Below are 25007 nucleotides of genomic sequence, written 5' to 3'. Positions count from 1 at the left end.
AGTTTGGAATCCAGCTGCCTGCACCAACAGCTCTGGGATGTGTTTGCTTTTCCAGCTTCACAACACCTAAAGATGAAATCCCCACCATAACCAATTAAAATGTAGTTTATCGGTTTCTCCCACAGCACTTCTGGGATTTTTAAATTGTTAAACACGCACAATTACAGATCTTTCGAAAACCTGATTAGTTTAGAAAACTTTCATGGCAAATACTGCCAGTGACCATAACACACAGCATATAAATAGGATACCAAAAGAGAGAAAAATAAAAACAAGGTTTATTTTTGTCCCTCTAAGAGCCATTTAGTAGAAAAAATAGGACACCAGAGAGCACATGGACTTCAGAGACTTGAAACACAAAAGACCCGATTTTCCAGAAGATGCAGGAGAATTTGATGAAGTTGAATATCTCCAGCTGCTCCTTAGTTGGCTTAAGGCAAAGTCAGGATTTCACACACCCCCAGAACTCACATGGCATTTGCACCAAGATCCCAAATGAAATGACACTGATTTCCTTCAAATTTAATTGTTTTGGCTCAGTCCTGGGTGGGTATAGTCAGGATCAGAAAATCAGGGTAAGAGGAGTAAAGCAACATTAGTATCACTCTCACAAATAAAGGTAAGGATCAGGGATTATATAAGAATCAAGTATAAAAAAACCAAACCAAACTCATAATTTCTGGTATAAAATTGTTACAAACACTGTGGTTATGCAGGAGACTATCTCTTGTGAGTGTAGAGCCCAGGCACCTCAGTTATTTTCAGCATCACACTGACAGTATAAAAAAATATTTTAAAAAACCCCCACATGATCTCCCCAACAGTGCAACTGAATGAGAAGTGAGGCACGAAGAGAGCTCTTACAAGAATTAACACACTCAACAATCCTCTGACAGGTTTTAAGAGCTGAAACCATCATGACCTAACAGGAGGAAAAGGCTCTTTTCCATTATATGTAAAACCACCTGGTTTTGGGGCTCAGTTTATGGTGTAACACCAACGTCCAGCACCAAACCAGTACTGCTGATATTGTCTGATACCCCACATTTTGATCAGATGCCAACACAATTTTATTTTGTCACTCTGCAATAAAAACATCTCCCTGCAGTGACCCTAAAATACCATTTAGTTTTCTAAATCAATATGGCTTTTGAAACAAAGCTTCTGTGTGCTTAAAAAAGGTGCAAGGAAAGCATTGCTCTCAGAGAACAGAGCGAGTGGGGCTGAGGGAGGAGCCCAGTAAAGGACATTCCCTAAAAACGTTGTCGTAGGAAGACTTGAGGAACTGGACGTAGTTCTGCATGCTGCGGTTGGTGCTCTCCGATTGCTCCAGCCGATCCCGCAGGTCCTGGAGGCGGCTCTCGTATCGGCGCTCTGCCTGCACAGGGGAGCAAAAATCCGGCTGAAAGGCAGCAACATTCACCCTGTTCATGTTAAACTCTTCCCCCAAAGTGCTGAGGAGAGCCAGAATTAGCACAGCTCGAGATGACATTACCATAGATGGTGCTGTGATATTTATAATTTCTGCTCGTTCTCATCTCCATTCAGCAATCAGCTGATAAAAGCAGGAGATAATGTGGCTTATCAGTTGGGCTTTTAAAACGTGTTAGCTGTAGTTACCGGGAATGAAACACACCCTTTTCTGAAAAGGAACTTGACCTGATCCATCAGCTAACACAATTCCAAGTAAAACTAAAGCAAGGAAGCAAGGTAAATAGGACAGGACAAAAGATGGCCAGTCCTCTAGAAGAAATCCTTTCATCTAAAAGGGGGATTGCACTCTCTCTGATACAGGTGAAATGAAATTGAAATCTGTCCACAATACCTGGTGCAAATCTACTTTGAACACAAGGAAAGTCTGATTCTTTTCTTACACACACATAACTTTACACCAGTTCACTCACATCCTCGTACTCTGACGTGCCTATCACTTACTACGCAGTCCTGAACTAGTGACATGTCCTATGTCACACATCCATGGACACACACAACAGCACATCACATTCAGGCACAGCTCTGCATGACTTCAGCAGCACATCCACAGGATGATTTATGGAATCCAATTGTTGCCAGGGCACCACCAGTACAGCAGGACTATCCCCCACAAGCCACTCACATCGTCTTTGCTCCGATGCAACTGGTTCAGCTCTGTTTTATTCCTGCTCAGCTGGGTCTCCAAATCCAACACCTTGGACTGGGCTGCCCTCTCTCTGGAGACTGCTCGTTCTCGAGCTTGTTCCACCTACACAGAACAACAACTTTGTTAAAGGAATGTCTATGGAAGAATGTTTTTTCCCTACCCATTGCCCACAAAAACCCTCTAAAGTTTAACTGACACACTCTCGTACATAAACAGCAGCTCAATCTTGTGCTTTTCTCTGTTGTAAACCAAGTTCAGTTCTTCAACAGTGCTGACAAATAGCAGCAGCACATTATTTGTATTTCACTGAACATGATGATTTTACTGGGTTTGATCATAAGCTGAGAAGATATTTTCAGCATTCTCACTGTTCCCCTTTCACAGCCTGGGTAGCTTTGGGTGAATTCACAACCATGAAAAATGACTCACTTGTCTTTTGGCATCCTCAATGGCCATCTCCAGCTGGCGTGCCAGGGAGCTGCACTCACGGCTCTTCTCCTCCAGCCGCAGCTGACACTGGTGGATCGACTCCTCGCGTTTTGCTATGACCTGAAGGAATTCTATGTTCTGGGCACTCGTGGATTCTAGTTTTCTAGTTTAAGACAATAAGGGAAGGAAACCTATTCATTTTAAATGGAGTGTGTTTCATTCTGCCTCTTGTCAGGTCCTGACTCCTCTGGTAATAGATTCTATTCCCGCTTGAAAGGTGAGAGCCCCAGGAAATGTTCTCCAGTCCTCAAATCAAAATTTCCAATACTGAAGGACCAACAGAGTACCCATATACCTGCATTTTCTGAGACATTGGCACTAAAAGAAATGCATAAACATAGGTAAAAATACTGTAGTATCTAGTAACCTCAGAATTGCCAGGCTAGATTGGACAATGAGCTCGTTTCTTTGCTCTCTAAGCCATCATCCTGTCTAACAACATTCACAACAGGTGCTGCTGCAAAAGCATATAACTCTCAGTGGATAGCTACAGATTAGAGAACCTTGTGGGATGGGCAAATGCACAGAATCCTGGAGGCATGTGGGGAACTGGAACAAGACTGAAGCTGTTTCAATCCCCTGTAAAAACAATGGAAATGGAAGGTTAAAAAAGCAAGAGAGCCTACTATTTCTAACCTTTCCAGCTCCTCCACCTTCAAGGTGAGTTGCTTTTTCTCCTCTTGGGCAGACTGATATCTCTCTCTTGTCATCTCCATTTTGTCCCCCTGGAGGTCAATCTAAAATTATAGGAATTAATTACTTCACAGAGCAGTCACTACACACACACATGTCCAGCCATCTAAAACATATGCAGCTCTCAGAAGGAAATATGTTCCATTCATAACTTCTGGAGAGCTTCAGAAAGGGAACCATGGATAGAACTAAAGATCCATTTTGCTGATGCTTCCAGTTACAGTCTGGGAAGGTGTAGGAAAACTCATCTGTACTGCAAAAGAAAAAACAGGCCTGTAAATTCCTGCATGTAGAGCAGCAGCTACAAACCAAGCACACACACAAGGACAGCAGCCACAAACATGCCAGCAGCCCACAACAGCATCAGAGCCTGAAACACCAGGGAGGGTTATAATTCCAAACCAAGCAGACTAAAGTGGTCAGACAGAGATCATGTGCTGTTGTGAGGCACAGCTGTAGATGTCATCCCTGTTTGAAATTGTCCTGCAATACTTACACACAGTCTTTCTGAGAACAAAAAAACAGAAACTGGGAAAACAACCTGAAATGAGAGTGAGAAAATAGTTGGGCCAGCACCATCACCAGAAAACTACAGGAGGGGAAGTTGACAAGAGGATGAGATAACAGAAACAAGGGCTGGCATTAGCAAGTGCTGCCATGGCTGCTAACAAGTCCCAGAAAGATTCTGCCCCAAGGGATGAGAAACCTTTCAAATATCAAGGAATGCTACCAGCAAAGCCGCTAACTTCCTGCACAAAGACATGGCACACACCTTTATTTTGCAGTGCACGTTTAATCTTTTCAAAAAGAGACGAGAACAGAGCCGAAGTTTGAACCTTGCCGTGATTAGAACTCAATCTGATTTCGCAGAGCTCTGCACTGGTACGGGTACTTTCTGCCAGTCCCTTACCAGCTGACGGAGATCTGAAATCATGTCACACAGGTCCCCGTTCTTCTTCTCGTAACACATGAGCTGCTGATGGCACTCGGCCAGCTGTGTCTCAGTGTACTTCAGGATCTCAGGCAGCTTCTCCAGTTCAGCAAGCTGGCTCTGGAACTTCTGACGAGTCTGTAATTAAGGAAGAGAAGGTGAGGAACTTTCAAATGTTCATAGGATCAAGACTAAAAAAATTCTCAACTTCAATTAAGCTTTGTTAGTCCACAACCATGATGACACTGTGTGGATATTTGGCCAGTGCTGGAGTTCAAAGCCTAAGGTCTTTTCCTGCTCCAAAAAGTTTTCACTTAGGATCTGAAATTCCCCATGGATTGTGTAAGAAGGAGTATTTTGGATTGTGGGCTTCAATTTTACTGGAAATACAAGCTCTGCTTCTGAGGTCAGCTGTTCCACATTAGATAATGGTGTAACCTATCTAATCCACTGTTCAAAACCACTATTTCTGCAGCAAAGGACACAAAATAATTTATACACCTCTGAACAATGCCATATAGTCAGACAGAAGCTGCTAAATGTTCATTCTGCAAAACCCATTGAACAAGTCCTGAGAAAAAGGCAAGATAAGCCTTTTATTTCCTATTCCCAGCTGTTTTTCACTAGACTCAGAACACTAAGACCCATGAATGTCTACAACATGTCTTTAGAGGGATAGTTACCTCTTCAATCTCCCTGTTCATTTCATCCCTTAACATCTCGTTCTCTTTTTCACACTTCTCCAGTCTTGCTGCCAGTTCATCTGCCTCCTTTCGGGCCATCTGTGCCTGGACATTCAAAAAAAGACCCCAGACTTCATCTGTTATAAATAGTTTTCAACACATGTTTGCAATGCCTTGGAGTAATTGAAACTGCTCCAGCTGGCAATAGCTAAGGCATTACAGAATAAGCCACAGAGAAAGGAGAAAACACCTTTGTGCAAGGGCTGAAGGTTCTGAGACCTACCTGTGCCGTGTAGGTTTCAATCAACCCTTCGTAGCTCCTGACAGAGTTCTGGAGATGTTGCAATTCCATCTGTGCCTGGTTCAGTTTGTCCTCCATTGAAATCAGAGCAGCCTGAAAAAAAGAAAGCATCTTCCATTGAGTGCTTGGAAATACCTGCCATATGAGCTATCTAATGATGCCTAGACTAAGAAAATACAGTTTTGTCCATGCAAGTTGCCAAAACTTTCCACACTTCAATAGACTGCCAAATTTACATCAGCAGAGCACAGAGGTTTGGGATGGAAAAAAGATGTAGGTCACCCACAAGATCACTCATGGTAAAGGACAACAGAATAAATATGCCAGTCTTTTTTTTTTGTTGTTCTGGAGATTACCATTCTCTCTGTATAAGCTACAACAGCTGTTTGTTCTCCGGTCAGCAGCATGAAGGTGTAAGGACAAGATTCAAGATCCCAGCTAGATGAAACAGTAGTTGGAGATACTTGTAGCCAAAACATGGAAGGAACACAGCTCCCTCAGTATGTACACTCTCTGTGTCTGCTGCCAGCACACTGGCCCTGTCTCAGTTAGGTTATATGAACTGGTTTAAACTGTACAGGAACAATGGGTGAAATTTGACTCTGTCCTCAGTGGCCAAGCAAGTTGTTATAATTCCACCTTCTTTTCCTCCTAGCATTTCATCTTCAAACCCTTAGAGTCACTGACCTTCAGTTTTTCATTGTCTTTCTTCAAAGCACTGTTCTCTCCAGTCAGTTGCTGTAGTTTATCCACCAAAGCTTCGTTTTCGTCCCGTGTCTGTTCCTGGATCCTTGCCAGTTGTTCCGTCAGGTCTGCAACACGGCTGCCACACAGAAAGAAAATTAATCCTTAAGTGACAAGAAGAGTAAGGCTCCTAACCTTTGAAAACCAGCTTCAGGAACATAGCTTTTCCCTATCCTTTCATCTTCCTTCTCCAGTCATGTATGCACACCTCTCTGTTAACACTATTTGACAATTTCAATCTTTTTATACCTCCTGGAAATTCACTGGAATTGTCCCCCTGGAGCGCAAATGAATTGTCTCAAAGATGGACAGGATAAAGATTTGCCTCTCTCACCTCATACCTACCTAATTTTCCCTGCAGCAACACCTGTACTGCAGTGATACCAACATATTTATTTACCTTCACAACAAAACTGGCATCAACTATACTACTTAGGTCTTTTCATATCTTCCATTACAGTTATTCAAAAAGATCTCAAAACAAAAATAATCTTAATTCAAAGCATTACAAAATGGCAAAAGAACAGTTTTAAGAGTCAGCAAAGCTTAAAGAGTCTGCCTTTGCTGTGGCAAGGCAGCAGCAGAAGCCATGTATCTCTCTCCACCTCTTCAAACTCTGCTCTAGCCCTTAGCCAGTGCTGATTTTGCTTGGTTATTTACAAGCAATCCAATTAAAATATTCATTTCAATGCTATTTTTCAATTAAATTACCCTTGAACTTTGAACTCATCCCCACTCAGGCTTCTTTCTCTGCACAGATTTTACTCTAACCTGTTCAGTGTAACAACTTCCAGTTCAAGGTCATCCTTCTCCTTCATGGCTTTGCTGCAGCGATTCCTCCAGGCCTCGAGATTGCACTGGGCCTCAGCAATAGCACTTTCCTGTCAGACAGGGGAAATACAAGAGGGAAAAAAGTAAGGCAAAATCATCACTGGTGTGAGATATGCAGACAATACACAGAAATGCCCTTAACTTAGGACAGGCAGTGAATACAGCGACAGCTGAGCAAACTGGATTTGTTCTAAACTTGGCATAAATGGGCCATGGCATCAAGACAGAAATAAATTTCATTAGTTGAGAGAAAAGACTCTCCCCAGGGCTGCTACTAGAAGTCAAGAATTTAAAATCATGACCTCAAACTAGGCTCCTCCTGTTCCAGCAGGTACCTTTTCTGCTAGCTGGGCAGTCAGTTTCTGCACATAATCCTCACTCCGCTCCGCCCGCTCTTTCTGTGCACGGACTGCTTTCTTCAGGGCCTCTTTATCACTCTCTGCTTTGCACCTCAGGTCTTGCAGCTGCTCCAGAAGACAGTCCATCTCTCCCTTAGTGTGATTTTCACTGATCTCCATATTCTGCAAGGGAACAAAACCACAATATGGATTAATGCACATATTACACCTGCAAACCCAAAGCAGCAACTAATTTCCTAGAAATGGTGATGAGAACCAGGCACAAATCCCCAGTGTTCAGTCTGGAGTCTGGAAGTATCTGCAGTCAGGTTTCATCTACACAATCCTGTCTAAATGCTGAAAGAGATGGCAGCACGACATCTTCCTTTTCTTCCAGGAGTCTTCTTCTTTCATAAACTGCTTCCTAAAATACTGATTCCTCTCCTGACCAATATAAATACTGTAACAGTCTTTTGATCTGCCTGAGAAAATTCTTTTTATTGATGAAATGTACACATATTATAATGTTGCTTTATGCACCTCTTACTAGAACAGATTAAAGCTCCTTTAAACTATTACCACATTTATGTTCCTTGTAACATCATCCCAACATATGCTAAATATAAAAGTCTAATCAAAATACACCAGAGGAACTTTCTCCTCCTCATTTATACTGGAGAACAGATTAATGAGGGTGATCAAACTGGCATAGCATTTTTCCAAAAAATCAAATTAAATAGTTTCAGTTTGTCTTGATGCTTGACTAAACCAAAGCCATCTTTTCAATAATTATGGAGCAACTAACTTAAGAAAAAGAAAATCTAATTAATGCACATAGACCTTAAGGCTAAGATCTTGCCTCAGGCCTCAAAAGATTTCTCTTTTCTTACTTAATTTGAAAATCACGCTGCGTGTTAATGCAATAAACATCACCAGCCAATATTTCAGTCAACCAGACTCTGTAAGAAGCTTTTGCTCCTCCCCTTGTGAGTGAATTCAGTCCATGGGAGCAAAGGAAGAGACAATCCCCAGGGAGCAGGGCAGCCATACCTGCAGCTGTGCAACCAGACGGTCATTCTCAGCTTCTCTGCTCCTCAGCTGGGCTTGTAAATGGGCCTTCACAGACTCCAGGGATCTGGCAAGTTCAAAGGCTTTCTTTGCCTGTTCCTAGATAAGCAAGAACAAGACAAATATGATTTACTCAACAAGCTAATAGAAGGAACACTTTGTAATATGCAGTAGTAAGCTCAGATTTCTTCACTGAATGATCTCCAGCCACCTCCAGGTGGACTCTCACAGCTCTTCAGTCCAACAACAAGGGAACAAATGAGCAGCCATTTATTTTACAACACATGTGAAGGACTGGCATGAAAGGTATATTCTAGAGCAAAATATCCTTCATAGCTGATCTCTTCCACTGCATTCCCCCTTTACTTTCTAAACTAAGGAACAGATTGGAATTTGCCATTGGGAACAAACAGGACCTTAAACAGAATGGCAATTCAGTGCCCAAGCAAAGAGAATTCTACCTATCCATCCCTGTCAGAGGTGTCTTATTAACAGAATATGGAACCCACAATAGTGTGAGTATTGGTATCTGCCTAGTTTTACAAGCAAGCTGGTCATCTGATCTCAAAACAGCAGTCTGCAAACAACCTCATCTTTTGGACTGCCTGGGGTTTTACAGAACTGAAAAGTAGAAAACTGAGGGAAAAACAGAAAAACAAAATTACCTTTTCTGCCACTATTTGAAGTGTGAGGGTTTCCACTTCTTTTTCTTTTCCCTGAAGCCTGATTTGAAGTTGCTGGAAAAAACAAGCAAACATGCAGATTTCAGGAACAAACACATTTAGGATGGCAGGTAGAAGGCAAAAGGTGTAACTGCCTTCCTGTCAAGACCACCTGATCTGTGGCATGGCCTGTTGTCCACAACAACAGCATCCTCTTCCCCACAAAAACAGGATGCATTCTACTCAAGCAGGAAGCAAAAAAAGTACATTTGTGCAACAGGGCACAGGATATCCAGTCAGGACCATATACACTCCACAGACTAAAAAGGGCATTTACCTATGTCTCACAGCAAGTTTTGTAGCTTCTGCAAATGCAAGAACTCTTGTCTCAGTTTACAGAGAAGGAAATTAACAAAAAACTGGCACTCATTCAGGTAACTCATTCAGTGACAGAGCCCAATACACAGAATTATTCCCATTCTAAGTCCCCATATTTTGAAGGCAGTGAAACTCTACCCATATTTAAATGCAGGTTGTTAACCAGAGGAGCAATGTAGTAGCTCTGATTGCCACAAAAGCTCAAATAATTATTTTATTGACCTAAAAGGCACTAGAGTAAGATTTGACAGTGTAATATAAGACAAAGAAGGGCTTGTCATTTTAGATCTCTCTGCTGTAGCATTAAAGAAATGAGAGATTGTGGTTTGCTTACCATATTCTCTGCATCCATATCAGCCAGCCTTTTCAGCAGCATTGCTTGTCGATCCATAACCTTCTGGGCATCTTTCTACAAAATAAATGCGTGAGAAAAATTGTTAACTAAAAAGTCAATTTTATACAGGTTCTTTAAATGGAACTGGGAAAATCAACTACTTCTTCCCAGCTGCAGCAGCAGTTCTTAGAAGATAAACAGAAACATCACACTCAGGAAATATTTCACGTATCAGTATCCAGCTCAGAAAGCTCTTCCACTTCCCAGCCAAAGATTAAAATAAAAAGCATGATGGCAATATAAGATCATTCTGAACTCTCCCACTACTCTGGGAAAGTCATGTGGAAGAATTCAGACCTTTTATCCAATCTCACTGATAGCTGAGGTAACTGTTACCACCAGCCTGCTTTTGCTGAAATGGAATATCAACTACAGAAAAAACAGAAATTTCATTTTTCTACTGGTCTTATTAACAGTAGACAATGGTTCTGTACGTGCAGCATAGAATTGTTTCTGTTGCCCTCAGAGCCCACAAAATCAAAGTTCTGAATATCCATAGGCTCCCATTAGTTGAGGCCATATCAAGTCCTCAGACTCCAGCAACAGCAGCGTTTGAGACCAGCTGGATCAGCAGATACAGCCATATCCAGAGGAGACAGCTGGCAACACAACAGGGCCTGAACTTTTTAATGCAGTCAAAGACTTAGAGGCTCAACCATCCTCAGAGCAGAAAAGCCAGTTTTACTCTATGAATTAGGCAGAGATAAAGAAAAACCCAAATAAAAATTATCCAACATTTATGGGTTGACAGGGTCTGCAGGGCTGAGAGAAAGAATTGAAAGATTACAAACTCAAAATTCCCTTCCAGCCCATGAGACAACACAGCCTCCTGTAATCAGCCAGGTTCCACACCCAGCAGTTCTCACCTCCCGAGACTGATGCTCTGCAAGAAGTTCTCGGAGTGTGCGGTTAGTTTCTTCAAAGGTGCTCAACTTCTGAAGCAGCAGCTCTTTTTGCCTCGTTAGAGCATTTATATCTGTGCTGCTCATGTGCTTCTCCTGAAGGAAAAACATTAAACAAAAAACAAATGAAGAAACAAAAATAAAGAAAGGAATGAGAAAAACAAAACACAGTAACTTGAAACCCACAAAACATAAACAAAAGGATGTAATTGTTCACTTCTCTGCAGAAGGTAACTGGAAGTAAATACCCCACTTTAAAACTGAACCAGGAAACCTTAAGGGTGGTTAAATTCCTCCACTTTTCCTTAGATTTACTGGATTGGCAACTATAACATTACTTTTTTAAGACATCCATATAACAGGACAAAAGGCACAAACAAAAAGGGATGCCTACAATGTTGAGTCTCCCAATGGTATTTCTCAGGGCATGGATCTGTCTGGCAGCTGCAGCTCCATCCCTTTCTGCTTCATTCAGCTTGCTCATCAAACATTCCTTCTCCTGCTGCAAGCATTCTTTCTGTAGCCTGCAAGGAAAATTCAGCCATCAGAGGAACAAGAAGCTTTGGCAGCTTTACCAGCCACTGTTGATATAGAGTTGATTGATTTAAAATTAATAAAAAGCTCAAATCAGCAGATAAAAGCTCTAAACAAAAACTGCTTAAGATCTACCCTCTATCAGTGTGGAAGCTGCTTTGAGAAAAGGCTGTAAGCAGGCACCAGGAGCTTGCTAAGATCACAGCTATGACATTTAGAGGGGACAAATCAGGCTTACACAAAAGTGAACACACTGCTAAACCCAAAACACAATGCTGTGCTTTTCCTGGGCACTTAATGCCACACCAGAAGTAAGACTCCAAATGGCCAAACAAAAAAAAAACAGAAGAGCACACCAAGATATGCAGCTCAACATTTTTAGCCAGCACTTGTAATCTTAGAAGCATTCCTAGAGTTTTCTGAGAAAGAAACAGAAAGTATTAACTTCCAAGTGATATTTCTTAAGGAAAATTAAAACTAACTCTCCTAAAACACTAATGTCCCCCTGGAGACACAAACTTCACTAATTCTTTAGATATAAAGTAGATGCAAAAATGTCAGACTTGCAGATCTTCAGGATCACTAAGAAAAAAAGCCTATGGTTCAGTCCTCTCAGGGGCTGTCACTCCTGGCTCCGTATGATTTTTGGAAAGGTAAAAAATTCTCTTTTAGTTTTCAGCTCCATGTGTATTCATTTATTGTTCTATCAATATCATCACAATTCAAGCAGAATCCCTTGATCTTCAAAATACTAATGGCAGGGCTAGGCTGACCCTCCACACAAGCCAACTGCTCTCAGGTTTCTCTCAAAGTAGGGATATTTTCCCATTCCAAAAATCACGTTAGAGCCCTTCCCTGCAGCTATTGCCACCTGGAACCCCCTTCTAAAAGGTGACAAAAAATCCAAGTGCATCAGTTCTTCAGCAGCAGCTACAACCTCATATCATGTCAGCAGTAAAGAAGGGAGGTGCCTGTGGATACCACAAGTTCAGAACAGTGAGAAGTGAAGCTTTCTTACACAGTCAGGTCTTTCTCCTCCTTTATACGCTCAATGTTGCGCCGGAGCCGCGAGTTCTCATTCTCTGTTTCCACCAGCTCCTGTGTCATCTCATTCAGTTCTTCCTTCTGTTCCTCCAGGAGACGCTTTGTGATTTCCTCCTGTTCCTCCATTTGCTGCATCTTGACCTGAAGATATTGGAATAAAACTTAAACCAGGGGCTTTGGAAGCGTTACACAGAATCCACATCCCAAATCAGTGAACCACTCATAGTCAATTAACTTATTGAAACTATAAAAAAAAAAAAAGTATCTATCTCCTCCCAGGTGACAAGTGACAGGACATGAGGAAACATGTGTCAGGGGATATTCTTCACAGAAAGGCCTGTCAGGTATTGGAAAGGGCTGCCCAAGGAGGTGGTGGAGTCACCATCCCTGGATAAGTTTTAAAAAAGCCTGGACATGGCACTCGGTGCCATGCTTTAGTTGATGAGGAGGTGTTAAGGTCATAGGTTGGACTTGATGATCTCAGAGGTCTTTCCAACCTAGTTCATTCTGTGATTCTTAATGATTCTGTGGTTCTAAAGTTGATTTTTGTTTTATAATCATGCAAGTAATTCCATTAAATTTCATAGCATAAATAAAATGGAAAATGCTTGATGTAAGAATTCCTATCCTCAAATCCTATTCTTGTTCACTGATTTGATGCCCATGTAGCTTTGAGTAAAATAATAATACAGAATTTGCCACTCTGAGTGTTAACTCAATCTTAAGAATGCAGTTTATGCCCATCATGATGCATCTTATGAGAGTTGGGAACATCTCCCACGTATTTTAAGTGGTGTCAAGTACATAAGAGCCTATTTATCTGGAAAACACAGCATCACTGGGCTGCACATTTTTAAAACTGAATCAGAAGAAACAATCTCATTGAATAAAGGAATTTTTTTTACAATAAAACATCAATGCATTGTGTTTTTCAATTTCATTAAAGAAACAATTTCATTGAATAAGAGGATTTTTTTGACAATAAAACATCAATGCATTGTGTTTTTCAATTTCACTGAAGAAACAATTTCATTGAATAAGAGGATTTTTTGACAATAAAACATCAATGCATTGTATTCTTCACTTTCTGTAGTCATCAGTTTTCAGATTTTGGGCTTGGGCAGGAGAGATTACTTGGAACTTAAAGCACACCAATATCTTATTAATTTTATAATATTTTTAAATGTTTCATAATGTGGCTTAGTGAATTTCTCACTAGGATAGTTCAGCTATTCTAAACAATTCAGATTTATTTTCAAGCAAGCTACCAACAGCCTGGGCAGCCTTGCATTGCACCAAGACCTGCCTCCAGCCTCCTCTTGTCAAAGGATCAGCTACAAAGCCCCAGTCAGCAGGTCTTTCCACTGTCTCCTCACCTCTTTTTTCAGTGTTCCCACCATATTCATTAGGCTGTCTATCTTCTTTTCATATTTGTTAATTTTGCAGCAGGCGGGATCATCGTCGTCTGTGGAGAGGTCACTGAGGCGCATTACGGACTGCATCCTGTCACACTCAGTGGTAGGCAGAGCTCCTAGATGACCACCTGATTCTTTCTAGGGAATAAAGGGGTTAATTTTTTTTAGTATAACATTATAAGTAGTATTCTAACATTGCCAAAAAAACAGAGACTGGGTCACATCACTGAAGCAAGGCTAGGAAAGAAAAAAAATATTGTTTACAAACAGCTCTTCTCTTTCCATCTGGGAAAGGTCAAGAATGCAGAAAGAGTACGATGAAAAAGAAGAAAATCTAATCAAAGCTCAAATCCTCATCTAGGAAATGCCAGGAATACAACAGGCAAAACTATCAACCCATGAGAAAGAAAATATGATGCAATGCTACACAAACACTCTGTGCTTTGGAAGACACTGAGACCAGCAGTCCCTCACTGAGCCTCCAGATGAGATCTTGAAGTACACCAGTAAAATCACAATAAAAAAATAATTGTGTCTGGCTTCTAGAGACAGAAAGGCATGGCCACAGGCTGTTTATGAATTCTCAGTTTTTCTACATTAAAAAAGATTGAAAAAGATTTACACTGAAAAAGATTTCCAGAAGACACTTCAAATAGATGGTAGGGGACAATAGCCTTCTCTCAGATCTGCCCAACTCTCTCACTACACAACTGCTCTCTTCAACCTTGGTTAAACCTCAAAGTTTGTGTTAAAGAGCAAAACCAGGTGTACCTCCCACTTCAAGATGGTATCACGAGTGCTTGTTTTGCCTGGGGGTATCCAAGGGGCTTTAGTTTTCACCCGAAGGGCTCGCACACCATCCCCTTTAGATTTCTGTTTGTGCTTTTGCTAAAGGAAGAGAAAGTAAAACAAATTACAGAGCCTTAAAGAACCATTTGCAATTTTTAGTGCTGCAAAACCAAACAAAAGATCATTAATACAGAACTATCAGTAGTGCTTCACAGGATGCATCAGGTGAGATGAGGTAGCAGCCACCAAAGGAAGCTGACACCAGCCAGAAGGAAAGATTATTGCACATTCAGCTGGCAGGATGGCTGGATGTGGGACCTGACAGATCCCTGGGAGATCCCTCTCCATCCCAGATTCATCTCACAAAAAAGCAGCTATATCATTTGACACCATGATTGATTTTGGAAAGCCCTGGAAGTGTTTTCCCTACTTTAGTCAACTAGAAGATCCACATTTATTTGTATTGAACTTGAGCTGCTCTATCTGAAGGAGAGTTAAAGCGTTTTTGCATAATTCTAAGCTTAGTGAAAAATCAGATGCTGTAAACATTCCCTACTGGCAATTAATTCATAAGACTTGTTATTTTCACTGTCATTCCATCCCATTATGAAATTTGCCATTAGCAACAAACACAGAATTAATACAAGACTTAGAACAGGATGTCTGTAGATAAGGAAGAATGAGATAGCAACTTCCATCAACTTTTTAGAACAACTTTCCATAAATGTCCAGTAACAAAAGAGGATATGGGATAGCTAGAACCTCAGCTTCAGTTTTGCCTTGTGCCTCCTGTGGATACGGTTGGGAAGAGATCTTCTTGGCTGCAGAACTCAGTGGACAGAGAATGTCCTTAATGCCAGAAGATGGTCTGAATGAAGATTCTTTTTCTAAGTACATTTATTTTAATGCAATCAAGATGTTACTTGAAATGCCTAAGTACTACCTCTCCTCAAAGCTTTCCTCCTAAAAACAGATATGAAGCCAAACAGAAAACATTATCAGGACACACATCCAAGAAATAAAAGGACACCACATTGGAAGCAACATTTCTCACATGAACATGAAAAGCAATTCTGTATCACACCAAAATCATCTTTCAACAAATCAACACAGCAAATGTGTCACTGCAAATTCACCACTGAATATGAAATGAAGTCTCATAGCTCTAGCACAACAGTAGAACAGACCTGGCAGATTTTGTGATGTCTCTAGGGCCATTCACCTTCTCTGCAGCCCTTACAACCGACCAGGTACACACTCCTACCTGGCATTTTGCAGGTGTGGTTTTCTGCCCCTTTTTAATATGGACATGGACAGGGGTGTTTTCATCCACATGGACGTGCAAAGGGGGAGATGAGCAACGGTTCTTCATGGCTCTTCTCCCACAAATGGGAAAGGGAAATGCAATGAAGGGAAACCTGTGAATACGGAAACTGGAAACAACAACATTTCCTTCAGTGTTCAGAGAGAAACAGTGGCCAGCCTTGGTTAACGTTTGAGCTTTTTATCAGGAGCATCTGCCATTTTGAACTTCACTCTATTCTTCTGTAAAGCCAGGATTAACACAAACAATTCCTCTGCTTCCAGTATTTTCTGCTTTTAACCTGGTTACTGAAGATCAAACACAGCTGGATCAATAGCAGGTGTCTGTAAGAACCATTGAAGTTCAAAGTCTTAAAGCAAGTGAGCAAATCAAGGGTTCCCATAACCAACAAGATCTGATTACAAAGAGAAATTTGAAGCAGGGAGAAGAGGAGAATTAATTGAAAAGTTAAGAAAAACCATCAGTAAATCATCATACCAATCCATCCTAGAACCCTGAACCTGCATGCTCCTTCATGTGTGCTTAACTTTGAGCATCTTTTTTAAGCATAAATCCTTTAAAGCCATTGCATCACAGCATTTTTTTAATCTCCACAGAAATACATAATCATAACCTGACACAACACAGAAAAGCCTAGAGACACAAGGTTCAGATCATCATCTTGGAGCCTCAGTTGATGTAAAGGCATAATGTAATTGCAAATCTTACACAAAGCCACCAGCAGCACTAACCTGATTCTGGCAGAAGAGATATTGTCAGCCTAAGTAAAGTTACTTACAGCTTTTTTCAAGCCCTTAGCTTTCCTGCGCACAGCCTTGGGTGTAGAGGAACTATCTTCGGTGTCAGTCGAGAAACACCTGTTACAGAAATAATAAAATGATTTAGAGGAAAAGGTGCCAATTTCTTAACATCCTCTTCCTTTTGATTTAAGAGAATACCAAGGCTCAAACATCAAGTACATGAACTCAAAAAACAAAAGTTAGTGTGCCCTAGTTTCCTCTGTAAAGCACAGGATGAGGAAAGGACAGACTATAATTCCTAACATACTGGCAATGGAAATTGTTTTAAACAGTGGAAATGTTTTGTACAATTACATGATGGCACTATTCACTTACAAACTTTCATAGCCTAGCCCCAATTTTGAAAGAACACAGCAGCACTTCCTTCACTTCAGGAACAGGGCAGGGACTGACAGAGCCTTTGAATCACCACGAGTAACAACCAAACGTCCAAACGTCACTGTGCCCGCCTTAGCAACAAGGCTCACACGTAACCATTCATTCCTCCCGCAATCTCCGCATGTTTTCCATGGAATGTGCGGTCACCCCAGGCTGGCAGAGCCGCGGTCCGGGGGCCGTGAGCTCCCGCAGCCCCGAGCAGGGCAGGCCTTCAGCGGCCGGGCCCGGCAGCTCCCAACGCCCGCCCGCCCGCGCCGTTATCCGGGGCCGACGGCTGCCGCTGGCCTGCCAGCAGGAAGGAGCCCGAAAAGCAGGAATAATTCCCGGGGCGCGGACACACACAGTGAGGGGACACACAAATGCTGAGGAGACACCCACCGAGGCAAGGGAACGCCCACACGTTGAGGGGACGCTCCACAGGGCGAGGCCCCCCGCTCCGCCCTGCCCTCCGCGGGCTCGGCGCTCTCACCAGGCAGCTGGGCGCGGGATCCGCAGCCACTTCAGTTCCCCATCAGTGCGGTGAGAGGTGCAGGGGCGGCTGTGGACTGAGTTGTGGGCACCTTGCAGGCACCAGGCACAGGAGGAGCGGCCGCAGGGTCCCGGCCGCCGTCGCCGGCGTCCCCCCCGCGGCTCCACCATTGGGCGATTCGAACGGCCCTGAGCGGTGGTAACCGCCCCCGGTAACCGCCCGCAGCGCCATGCGGCCGGCACGAGCGGCCTCGGGCGGCTCGGCCCCACCGGCCGCAGCGCCCTCAGGGCTGAGGCACCCTCAGTAGGGGCTGCTCATCCCCACAGAAATGAGGAGGGCTGAAAAGAGCATGAAATAAGTGGATTCATAAGTCAGTTTTCTTGGCGTTGCCTTTGAGATGAGTTTTACAGTCTTAAAGGTGACGCCAGAATTGTGTACACAGCCACTTTTCCTGTTAAGCAGAACTTTGTGCAGTTCTGGCCGTCCCCAATACAAGGACATGGAAATGTTGGAGGAGACCACGAAGTTGATAAGAGGATTAGAGCACCCTCCCTATAAAGACAGGCTGAGAGAGTTGGGGCTGCTCAGCCTGGAAAACAGAAAGGTCGTGTGGAAACCTCAGAGCACCTTGCAGGATCTGAAGGGGGCTACAAGAAAGCCAGAGAGGGACTCCTTATCAGGAACTGTAGTAATAGGACAAGGAGAAAATTGAAAGAGGGGAAATTTAAGCTAGATATTAGGGAGAAATTCTTCCCTGTGACGGTGGTGAGAACTGGTACAAGTTGCTCAGGGAGGTTGTGGATGCCCCAACCCTGGCAGTGCTCAAATCCAGACTGGATAAGGCCTTGAGAACCTGGTCTAGTGGGAGGTGTCCCTGCCCATGGCAGGGGAGGTTGGGAGTAGATGATCTTTAAGGTCCATTCCAATCCCTTAACATTCTAAGACTCCATAAAAGGTGATAAAAAATCCTGAAACAATCTTTATTTAATGTAATATTATTGGCATGTTAGTGTTACGGATATTTATCTTGAGAGGACTGATTCATGTACCACAGCAAGGAGAAGTGGAATCACTGAGCCCTTGGTGCTTCAGATCCACATTTAACATGAAAATCTCTTCCTCCCTCTCAGGTTGAGGTGGATGCTGAAATTATCATCAAGGGTTTCTTCAACCTCCTGTTTATGCATGCTCAATAAAATTCTTTAAAAGAACATTGCCTGTTGGAACTACGGACACAAGTTTCAGTATAGAGCAGTTTAAAGAAATACAAGCCACAGCAGCCACGCAGCCATTTGTACTGTAAACATTTTCCTTCTCCCTTCAATGTCAGATCATAACTGAATTTGGAACTAGTCCTCCATTCAGAAAAAACCCAAACCTCTATCACCACCATTCTTATAACCAATTAAGGTACTCTCCCTGAACACACACTGGACAAGCAGTTGTATTTACAGGCCAACTTCAGCTGCACCTGAAATATCACAACAAATCAGATTCCCTGAAACCTGCCTGTTCTTTAGGGAAACAGAACTTGATCAAGGTGATAATTAAGGATACTTGGGCTGTTTAGAGGATCACTCACATTTGAACCTGCATTGTCTATGACAACTATGGTTTCTGCAGTTAGAGAGGGACTTTGACAAGGGTTAGTGGCTTCCCACTGACAGAGAGCAGGGTTACCTGGGATGTTACAAAAAACATCCCCCCTGTGAGGATGGGGAACACTGGCACAGCTTGCCCAGAGAAGCTGTGGCTGCCCCATTCCTAGAAGTATTCAAGGTCAGGTTGGACAGGGCTTGGAGCAACCTGGTCTAATGGAAGGTGTCCCTGCCCATGGCAGGGGTTGGAACAAGATGGTTTTTAAGGTCCCTTCCAACCCACACCATTCTATGACTCTACCTAGCACAGCTCAGATAACTTAGCTGCAGGTACAGCTCCTAATCTGCCACATCAGCAAATCCTTTGTTACTCTTGCATGACAGAAACATCTAGAGATCTCCTGGCCATGCAGATGGCTCTTAATCCTTCTTTTCCTAAAACAAGAACAAACTGATCTTCAGGGATATTCCAGAGAAACCTCATGCAAGATAAGCCTTTCCAATAACTGCTCTGCATTTGTGATTTCAGTGTAGGCCATGCTCTTTGGGTGTAAAGGATACGGTAAGAACTCAGATCTCACAAAGAGGACAGAATAAAGCCAGCCTTTATCCTTGCAGACCGTACAGAATCAAATCCTGAGAGAACCGTTTACATGGAAGAGTGAAAGCAGATGCCTTGCTGAGTGCAGCCTTGCTGCTGTCAGAGGAAGGGTGCCTTCTCCAGCACTGCAGATTCCTCCAGTTCCCTCAACACTAGGTTTACAAGATGCTATTGCAGGAAATATTGTAACTTAAAAACCAGTATCCAGTGTCTTAGTTAGGAAAACACTTTAGGTGACATGGATGAGTAGCAGAAGATAGCCTGAGGAAAAAGCTGGTCAGGCCTACCACATCTGACACAGCCATAACACCAGCCAAGAGCATCTTGCTTTTACAGTAACCTGCTCTGAGGGTGTCTCTTATCTGAAAGAAGCCTTTTCATTGCATTCTTCAGTTCAAAGCGTCTCCTTTCCAGCAGCATCCAAAATCTCTTTCTTTTACCTGTCCCCATCCTTCTACAAACACCCAGCTGGACCCTTCTCTCACAGCAACTTGATGTTCTGAACGGGGTGGGCTCTGTGCCCACATGTCAGTCCATTAGGTGTGACCAGTCAACTCTAAAAATAAAAGCCATTTCTTCTGAAGTTTTCACCATGCAAGTACTTCAGGGAGGCAGCTGCAGCTGGCATCAGATTGCAACTCCAGTTTTTTCAATGACTTCTTCCATGCGCTGGTACCAAGGCTGAATATTGGTGTGAGCCATCATGTCATCAAAGGCTTCCAGCCCTTCCATGACCCGGAGCACCCCGTACACTGCCTGTGAGAGCAGAGAGGTCAGAACAACACTGAGAAAGCAGTGGAGAATAGCTTAGGGTACAACTGTCTCAATAGCCGAGCCAGTATGGCTCTTCCCCTGTCCTGCCATCTGATCCATTCTTCTGATTAGCAAGGAGGAGTGAATGGCAGAAAGGTAATTAAGAATATGCATGTTTTTCCATGAGGAAATAGTAAGGATCAGGATCTATGTGCACTTATGGGGAAGTCCCCACCACATGGGAACTGTATTACTGCACAAAGGACAGTATCTCACGTAGCTCAACTTCCCTGCCTGTATTGTATTAACCATTAACCATCTCTGTATTAACAGAGATGAGCAGCAGGATAATTTGTGATCCACCTGACAATAACCACAGGGATGAAGCCCTTACCAGGTCAGCGAGGTTTGGCTGGTTCCCACCCATGAACAGTCGATTTTTGCCAACAGCTTTCACCCACTCGTTAACTGCTTGATACAAATCTTCTCGGACATCATCTCGAAGCTGGTGTCTGCATAAAGAGAAGAACCAGTTTGCATACAAAAGTTTTTCTTTCTTTAACCTTCTATCACCTCTCACCTTATGGGCTGGTCTTGGTTTGCAAGTAAGGGCAGTATTTCAGAGTGAAGGGGCAGTCAGTAATTAAATAGTGGATGAGTAGAGGGGTGCAGTACCTCCAGTTACAGAAGTACAGTTGTTACTCATACAAGATTAAATGGTTCAGTTTAAAACTCTAGAGGTTCTGCCCTTTGACAGCTGGGGTTCACAGCTAAGGAGAAGCTATTTCTCCTCTTGTGTACCTTGTGCTTAGTGATACCAACCTTTTCTTCAGCCTCTTGCTAACGAAGAACATGGCAACAGCCCCCACGTATTTGGCAAAGAGACCTTCCAAGGTGCCAAACTTCCCCTCACGGACAATGTAATCAAAAGATGCCAAGGCTTCTTTGGGGGTGCGGTAAACATTGGGGGAGATGAGGTGAACAAGCCAATCATCTGCCCACTTTCTCCATTTCATTTCTTCCCTGCAAGGAATCAAAATAATGTTTTCAGTGAACGAGGTACATATACAAGGGCTACAGGAGGCAGGATCACATTTGCCTTAGCCAGAGATCCTTCCAAGGTCAAACACTCTTACCCAGGTACTCTGATGGCCTCTCTAAAATGCACTCAGCAGCGTTATTTTTGGCAAGGCTCCCCCAATCTCCAACTGAATGTAAGACTAAGATAGAGCATTAGGTTCTCTGCCCAATATGAGAAATAAGCAGGAACGGAAATTTTCCCTCAATAGCATTCCTCTGTGGCACAAAGGAAAGGCCAAGAAGGAAACTGGAGGCAGCTGAAGGCCTGTGTGACCATGGTGGTGGTAACCAGGCTGTCTAACAGCTTTGTTTTGAATTATCTAACAAACACAGCAAACCAACCAATGAGGCTTGAAATACTAACAGGAGTGTGACAAGACTAGTCAGCCCTAGTGGGATTTTACATCTACATCAACCCTGAGTACATATGGAGGAGGCTGTAACCCTAGTTGGAGAGCCCAGAAACTGAAGAGCACTTACACTCTCACTTCTTTGACAGGATAGACTCTTTTGGTCTCCTTCTCATCCAGCATGAGCCAGTATTTATTCTCATACTCAACCACCTCCTTGCCTTTTTCAGTCACTGTTTTAACAGGTGGATAAAAGGACACGATTTCTTCTAAGCTATTCCTCCTGTGAACAGAAACACAGTTAGCACTGATCTGGCTCCTGCAAAAAAGGAGCAAGAGCAAAGGCCAGATTCAAAGACACACGCTATAAAATGTATTACTCTAAAAGTAAGTGCACCATGTTCCAGATTCTATTTGAAAAAAAAAAAAAAAAAAAAAAGAGAGACTGGAACAGCTACTTGCAAATAACTATTATTAGTGCACATACCTTTGTTTGTGGTGGAGCAGAAATTTCTGCAGGCATAAAACTTCCTACCATTCTCAAGCAGACCTAAAGGACAGGCCATAGGCACAACAATGCCATTTCATTCTAGATGTTATAACTGGCTAACTGTAAGCTCAGTTTCAGGATTAACACTAGTCCATGTTTAAGTAGGTTTTGTGCAAACAGAATCTCACAGATGAGAAAGTACTTCTGAAAGGTACGAGCTTTGCTTTACATCACACACATCACAACATATATAGGCATCACCCATAATATCACAACCAGGCTCAGGTGACCCAGAGCTTCAAAGCCTGAGGTCAGCAAGAGACTTACAGCACTCTTCTAAAACTCTACTTAACCTGGGCTCTCCACATTCAACTCTTCTCTCATCACCCTGTTTTCTTACCTGGAAACAAGATAGGTCTTTATTGCACTGATTATCACCGAGGAGTCGTTCAATTGCTGAAAAACAGGATTAAAGCAACCATTTAAAAGAAACTGGTTAAATTGAAAAATAAATTCTTCAAAATCTTTTCCCCAAGGCTCCAAGTCAGGGAGACTTACCAGAGGGCTCCCAGCATTGGCTAACAGGATGGGCACCTTTCTGTAGGAAGAGAATTTGATCTCTTTCCTCATGATTGGGTTCACTTCCACAATTTCATAGGGCAGTCCATGATAATCAAGAAAAGCTCGGACTTTGCTGCAGAAAGGACACGTTTTATACTGGTAGAGAGTGAGCTGCAGGCTCCCTGCAGGCAGCTGGAGAAGAAAGAGAACAGAAGATTCCATTTTCTAATAAAAACATAAACACTACCTTCCTTCCACCCTTATTTCTGTCCTAAATGTTCTGACATTCAGTGTCAACATCTGGTCATGAGCATATCTTGGCTATCAGATGCTTTCTTTAAATGGCGTTAAATATTAAAATATTCACCATCCATTGGGACCAATAACCTGTTTCTCTACACGTCTATTTAATGTGCTGGAAATTCCTACTCACAGCCAGGAAAAAAAAAAAAGTTAAATCCAGACAGTTTACCCCTTTATGGTTTCTATTCTGTAAAACAGAATTTTATAGAAAAACACAACCATTTGCAGTAATATTCAAATAAACAAAAATAAAGCCTTTACAATCCTTCCCCCACAACAGCCTCTGTTGAGGCCACAAGATGGGGAGAGCAGAGTTTGCATTTGATTTTAGGCACTAGTCTGCCCAAATTCACATTCCTAGGATTAACCAACCTGGGCACAGCTGGGACAAGGCAGGGAAAGCCCAGGGCCACCGTGACATCAGCTACGGGATGTTTGGCAAAGCTGCTGCACCTCAGCAGCCCGACAGGCCGTGCCAATCATTCCGCACACATTAAAGAACAAATGCAGCCACCCCGCTTTGTTTCTCATTTACAATTTACTGGGTTACACAACCCTGCGCGGGTGCTGCGAAAAAGCAACAACAGAAAAGGCTCCACACCCCCAAGGAAGCCCTCACTGACAGCCTTTCCTTACGGCTACTCAAGGAATGCACTGCCAGGGGCCTCCCAGACCGTTCTCAGCTCTTCCCTCACTCAAAGCGGGGCAGAAGGAGCCGCTCGGCCCGCAGGGAGCTGCTGTCCCCGGGGGCTCGCTGCCGCCGCAGCAGGGTCCCCGCAGGCCTCGGGGAGGGCACGGCGGGGATCAGGGGGAGCCGGCGTTACCTCAGCGGCCGAGTGCTCCCGCAGGCGCTGCCGCGCCGCGAGGCACAGCCCGGCGGTGCCGCCCAGAGCGAACGCAGCGCCCAGCACCAGGCGGCCGCCGCTGCTGCCTCCCCGTCCCGCCGCGGCGCCGAAAGCTCGTCCCGGGGCCCGCAGCCGCCAGGCTGGCGGCAACAGCAGCGCTCCGAGCCGCCAGACGCGGCCGGCACCCGCCATCTTCGGCTGAGGGCGGGCGGAGAGCGGCCGCTCCGCCCCGGGCACGGCGGCACCGCCCCGGCACGGCCGCGGCTCGGGGCTCGGGGTTCGGGCATGCCAGCACCGCGCCCCGCTGAGGGCGCCCCCCGCACGGGACACCCAACAAGGGCCGGACCCGGTGCCCTTTAATTATCAAATTTGAGAACACACCAGAGCCTAAACTGAGAGTAAAAGAATCAGTTAAAAGGGTGAGGGAACTGGCCATGTTCAGCCGCGAGAAAAGGCAGCTGAGGGGATTTCATCGATGTCTATCAATATCTGCAGAGAGGGGCATAGAATGGACCAGGCCGTGGTGCCGAGCAATAGAACAAGAGAAGTGGGCAGGAAGGGATGGACAGAAAGTTCCACCTGAGCATGAGGAAAAACTTCTTTCCTGAACAGTGACCGAGCCCTGAACAGGTTGCCCAGAGAGGGTGTGGAGTCTTCCTCACTGGGGATATTCCAGAACTGTCTGGACACAATCCTGTGCAGTGTGTGCTGGTGTGACCCTGCTTGAGCAGGAAGGTGAAACCAGATGATCCACTGTGATCCCTTCCAGCCTGACCCCTTCTGGGATTCTGTGGTTTTCTGCCCTGTGGGGCTGTGGAGTCTGACCAGCACATATTCACAATGCAAGTGCACATCTCCACACTGAAAGTCTTCATCTGTTTTATTAACATGTGGTTATATCCATTCATTGCACTTATATTCAATTTCCCTATCTGAGGTGCAATACGAGCCTGAGTTTGCAGTGCAGCAGGGTTATTACTCACAGAATGGAGAGGTGGCTGCAGTGATAAATGGTGACATGACATTTTCTTTTGTCTTTGTCCCAAATACCCAGTTAATAACAGAATCCCTGATCTCAAGAGCACTGCTTGAACCAATGCTCTAATTGTGGGTTATTTT

General features: G+C 43.7%; 2 protein-coding genes across 5 annotated transcripts; both read right to left on the bottom strand.

Moving 5' to 3' along the window:
• Positions 1–271: 271 nt before the first annotated feature.
• Positions 272–17477, bottom strand: ODF2 (outer dense fiber of sperm tails 2). Of its 4 annotated transcripts, XM_058038165.1 has the most exons (21): positions 16776–16953; positions 16439–16517; positions 15601–15769; positions 14319–14435; positions 13509–13685; positions 12107–12273; positions 10949–11078; positions 10519–10650; positions 9593–9667; positions 8884–8955; positions 8201–8317; positions 7148–7333; positions 6753–6862; positions 5925–6060; positions 5220–5330; positions 4937–5041; positions 4233–4391; positions 3266–3366; positions 2570–2732; positions 2117–2242; positions 272–1378 (listed from the first exon to the last, which is right to left on the bottom strand). In XM_058038165.1, the coding sequence occupies exons 3-21, from the start codon at positions 15706–15708 to the stop codon at positions 1202–1204; spliced, it is 2469 nt and encodes an 822-aa protein (XP_057894148.1). In that variant the 5' UTR covers positions 15709–15769; positions 16439–16517; positions 16776–16953; the 3' UTR covers positions 272–1201. The 4 variants fall into 4 exon arrangements, with proteins under 4 accessions (XP_057894148.1, XP_057894146.1, XP_057894147.1 ...); XM_058038163.1 differs by lacking the exons at positions 15601–15769; positions 16776–16953 and adding an exon at positions 17308–17477; XM_058038164.1 differs by having other exon boundaries at positions 15601–16517.
• Positions 17478–19492: 2015 nt separating this feature from the next.
• PTGES2 (prostaglandin E synthase 2) lies at positions 19493–24080 on the bottom strand. The gene is made up of 7 exons (XM_058038055.1): positions 23868–24080; positions 22738–22932; positions 22580–22635; positions 21820–21972; positions 21082–21282; positions 20654–20771; positions 19493–20262 (listed from the first exon to the last, which is right to left on the bottom strand). Exons 1-7 carry the CDS (start codon positions 24078–24080, stop codon positions 20134–20136), a joined length of 1065 nt encoding a protein of 354 aa, XP_057894038.1. The 3' UTR covers positions 19493–20133.
• Between the last annotated feature and the right edge of the window lie 927 nt (positions 24081–25007).

This window comes from Melospiza georgiana, chromosome 20 (genome assembly GCF_028018845.1).
Source record: "Melospiza georgiana isolate bMelGeo1 chromosome 20, bMelGeo1.pri, whole genome shotgun sequence".
Classification (NCBI taxonomy): Eukaryota; Metazoa; Chordata; class Aves; order Passeriformes; family Passerellidae; genus Melospiza; species Melospiza georgiana.
The sequence above is the reverse complement of the archived record's forward strand: the minus strand, read 5'-3'. Positions and strand labels throughout refer to the sequence as shown.

Bases quoted from the DNA above. Each gene is read 5' to 3' on its own strand.
- PTGES2 (XM_058038055.1), bottom strand. From the start codon at position 24,080: ATGGCGGGTGCCGGCCGCGTCTGGCGGCTCGGAGCGCTGCTGTTGCCG. The intron at 21,283-21,819 runs GTAAGTGCTCTT...GATTCCTTGCAG, and splicing joins CCTGTCAAAGAAGTGAGAGT to GGAAGAAATGAAATGGAGAA. The intron at 20,263-20,653 runs GTAAGGGCTTCA...CTGCTCTCACAG, and splicing joins AGCCAAACCTCGCTGACCTG to GCAGTGTACGGGGTGCTCCG.
- ODF2 (XM_058038163.1), bottom strand. From the start codon at position 17,477: ATGGTGGAGCCGCGGGGGGGACGCCGGCGACGGCGGCCGGGACCCTGC. The intron at 6,863-7,147 runs GTACCTGCTGGA...CCTGTCTGACAG, and splicing joins CTGCCCAGCTAGCAGAAAAG to GAAAGTGCTATTGCTGAGGC. The intron at 5,331-5,924 runs GTCAGTGACTCT...TCTTTTTTTCAG, and splicing joins AAGACAATGAAAAACTGAAG to GCTGCTCTGATTTCAATGGA.